Raw genomic sequence first — 2,500 nt, 5'->3', positions numbered from 1 at the left:
GGCTTCTTCCAGCATCTCCTGTCTCATGTTCACTGCAACACACACACACACACACACACACACACACACACACACACACTCCTGAGTTGCCTGTTTTTGGACATGGTGAGGAAAATTTGTCATCATATCCATAAGTGCAGCCTTTCAGAAGGTTATTTATAAAGTAAACGATTACCTAACAAATGTCTGGAGCGTGTGTGTGTGTGTGTGTGTGTGTGTGTGTGTGTGTGTGTGTGTGTGTGAGAGAGAGAGAGAGAGAGAGAGAGAGAGACCATAAATATCATAAATGTCCACAGTCTGGATGTTTAACACAAGTGTATTGTTTATAATATTTATAATAAAAACACATGTAATGATGTCAGAGGGTCTGAGTTGGTGATGTAATACTTTTATGCAAAACACACACAGACACACACTCACGCACAGACAGACACACACTCACGCACAGACAGACACACACTCACGCACAGACAGACACACACTCACGCACAGACAGACAGACACACACTCACGCAGACAGACACACACTCACGCACAGACAGACACACACTCACGCACAGACACACTCACGCACAGACAGACAGACACACACTCACACACAGACAGACACACACTCACGCAGACAGACACACACTCACGCACAGACAGACACACACTCACGCACAGACAGACAGACACTCACGCATAGACACTCATGCACATACAGACACACACAGACACACACGCACAGACACACACAGACACACTCACGCACAGACAGACAGACACACACTCATGCACATACAGACACACACACACAGACACACGCACAGACACACACACACGCAGACACACACACACGCAGACACACACACACACGCACAGACACACACACGCACAGACACACACACGCACAGACACACACACACGCACAGACACACACACACGCACAGACACACACACACGCACAGACACACACACACGCACAGACACACACACACGCACAGACACACACACACGCACAGACACACACACACGCACAGACACACACACACGCACAGACACACACACACGCACAGACACACACACAAGCAGACACACACACAAGCAGACACACACACAAGCAGACACACACACGCACAGACACACACGCACAGACACACACGCACAGACACACACGCACAGACACACACGCACAGACACAGACACACACACAGACAGACAGACAGACACACACACGCACAGACAGACAGACACTCATGCACACACAGACACACACACACGCAGACACACACACACACGCAGACACACACACGCACAGACACACACACAGACACAGACGCACAGACACATACGCACACACACGCACAGACACACACATGCACAGACACACGCACACACACGCACAGACACACAGACACAGACGCAGACACACACGCATACGCAGACACACGCATACGCAGACACACACGCATAGGCAGACACTCACGCATACGCAGACACACGCACAGACACACACACGCACAGACACACACGCACAGACACACACACGCACAGACACACACACGCACAGACACACACACGCACAGACACACACACGCACAGACACACACACGCACAGACACGCACAGACACACACACGCACAGACACACACACGCACAGACACACACACGCACAGACACACACACGCACAGACACAGACACACAGTTTTACATACAGGATGTTTAAAAAGTGACTTCAATCCTGAATCTATATTTATAATCTGTGCTGATGTCACTTTTAAATCAGATGTACTGAAAGCCAAAGCATCATTTGGGTGACTGGCAAAGATAAAGAGAGAGAAAACAAATAAAAAGCAGGACATGTGAGAAAGCAGGACATGTGAGAAAGCAGGACATGTGAGAAAGCAGGACATGTGAGAAAGCAGGACATGTGAGAAAGCAGGACATGTGAGAAAGCAGGACATGTGAGAAAGCAGGACATGTGAGAAAGAGCTCTGTTTCTCTTGCAAAACTTCAGGCCTGAAAAAGTCCTTACAGCTGTTTCCCTGCTGCAGAGCGGAGCAGCGACAGCCACCCGACGAGACGTGGAAGTAAATAAAGCAGAAGATTTATAGGTCTTCATCACGGCTGTAGATTAGCTGCTCTTATTATTGTCCACATTTAAAGACTACTGGAACCAGAGAGGACAAATATTCTGTCTTCTGCCATAAATCCAGGAGAAAAATGTGCTTTAAGTCTGAGTAGGTTTACACGAGCCAAACAATCCAACCTGAACTTTCAGCAAATATTATAATTATTTATAAAATATTAAAGTCACGTTCTCAAAGTCAGAGACATTTACACTGGTTACTTTTATTACAAACTACGGCTGAATTGTTTAAAAAACAACCAACATTCCGTCCGAACTCCAGTCTAAATGATTTCCATCTAAACAGAGGTAATGGGCCGCTGGAGCAGAAGAACAAACCCTTTCTAATCCCTGGTTTAGATCACACATGACATGGTCCTTCTGGTGCT

General features: G+C 47.4%; 1 protein-coding gene across 1 annotated transcript in view; it reads right to left on the bottom strand.

Moving 5' to 3' along the window:
• trip11 (thyroid hormone receptor interactor 11) overlaps positions 1–2,500 on the bottom strand; it is an 18,027-nt gene that overhangs the window by 4,028 nt on the left and 11,499 nt on the right. Inside the window, exon 18 of the mRNA XM_060871587.1 lies at positions 1–32. This exon is cut by the window's left edge and continues 50 nt beyond it. Within this exon, the coding sequence (XP_060727570.1) occupies positions 1–32 (32 nt within the window). The remainder of the gene's footprint in view (positions 33–2,500) is intronic.

The sequence above is a fragment of the Tachysurus vachellii genome, chromosome 6 (genome assembly GCF_030014155.1).
Source record: "Tachysurus vachellii isolate PV-2020 chromosome 6, HZAU_Pvac_v1, whole genome shotgun sequence".
In the NCBI taxonomy this organism is placed as follows: domain Eukaryota; kingdom Metazoa; phylum Chordata; class Actinopteri; order Siluriformes; family Bagridae; genus Tachysurus; species Tachysurus vachellii.
This window is presented reverse-complemented; position numbering and strand designations above follow the sequence as displayed.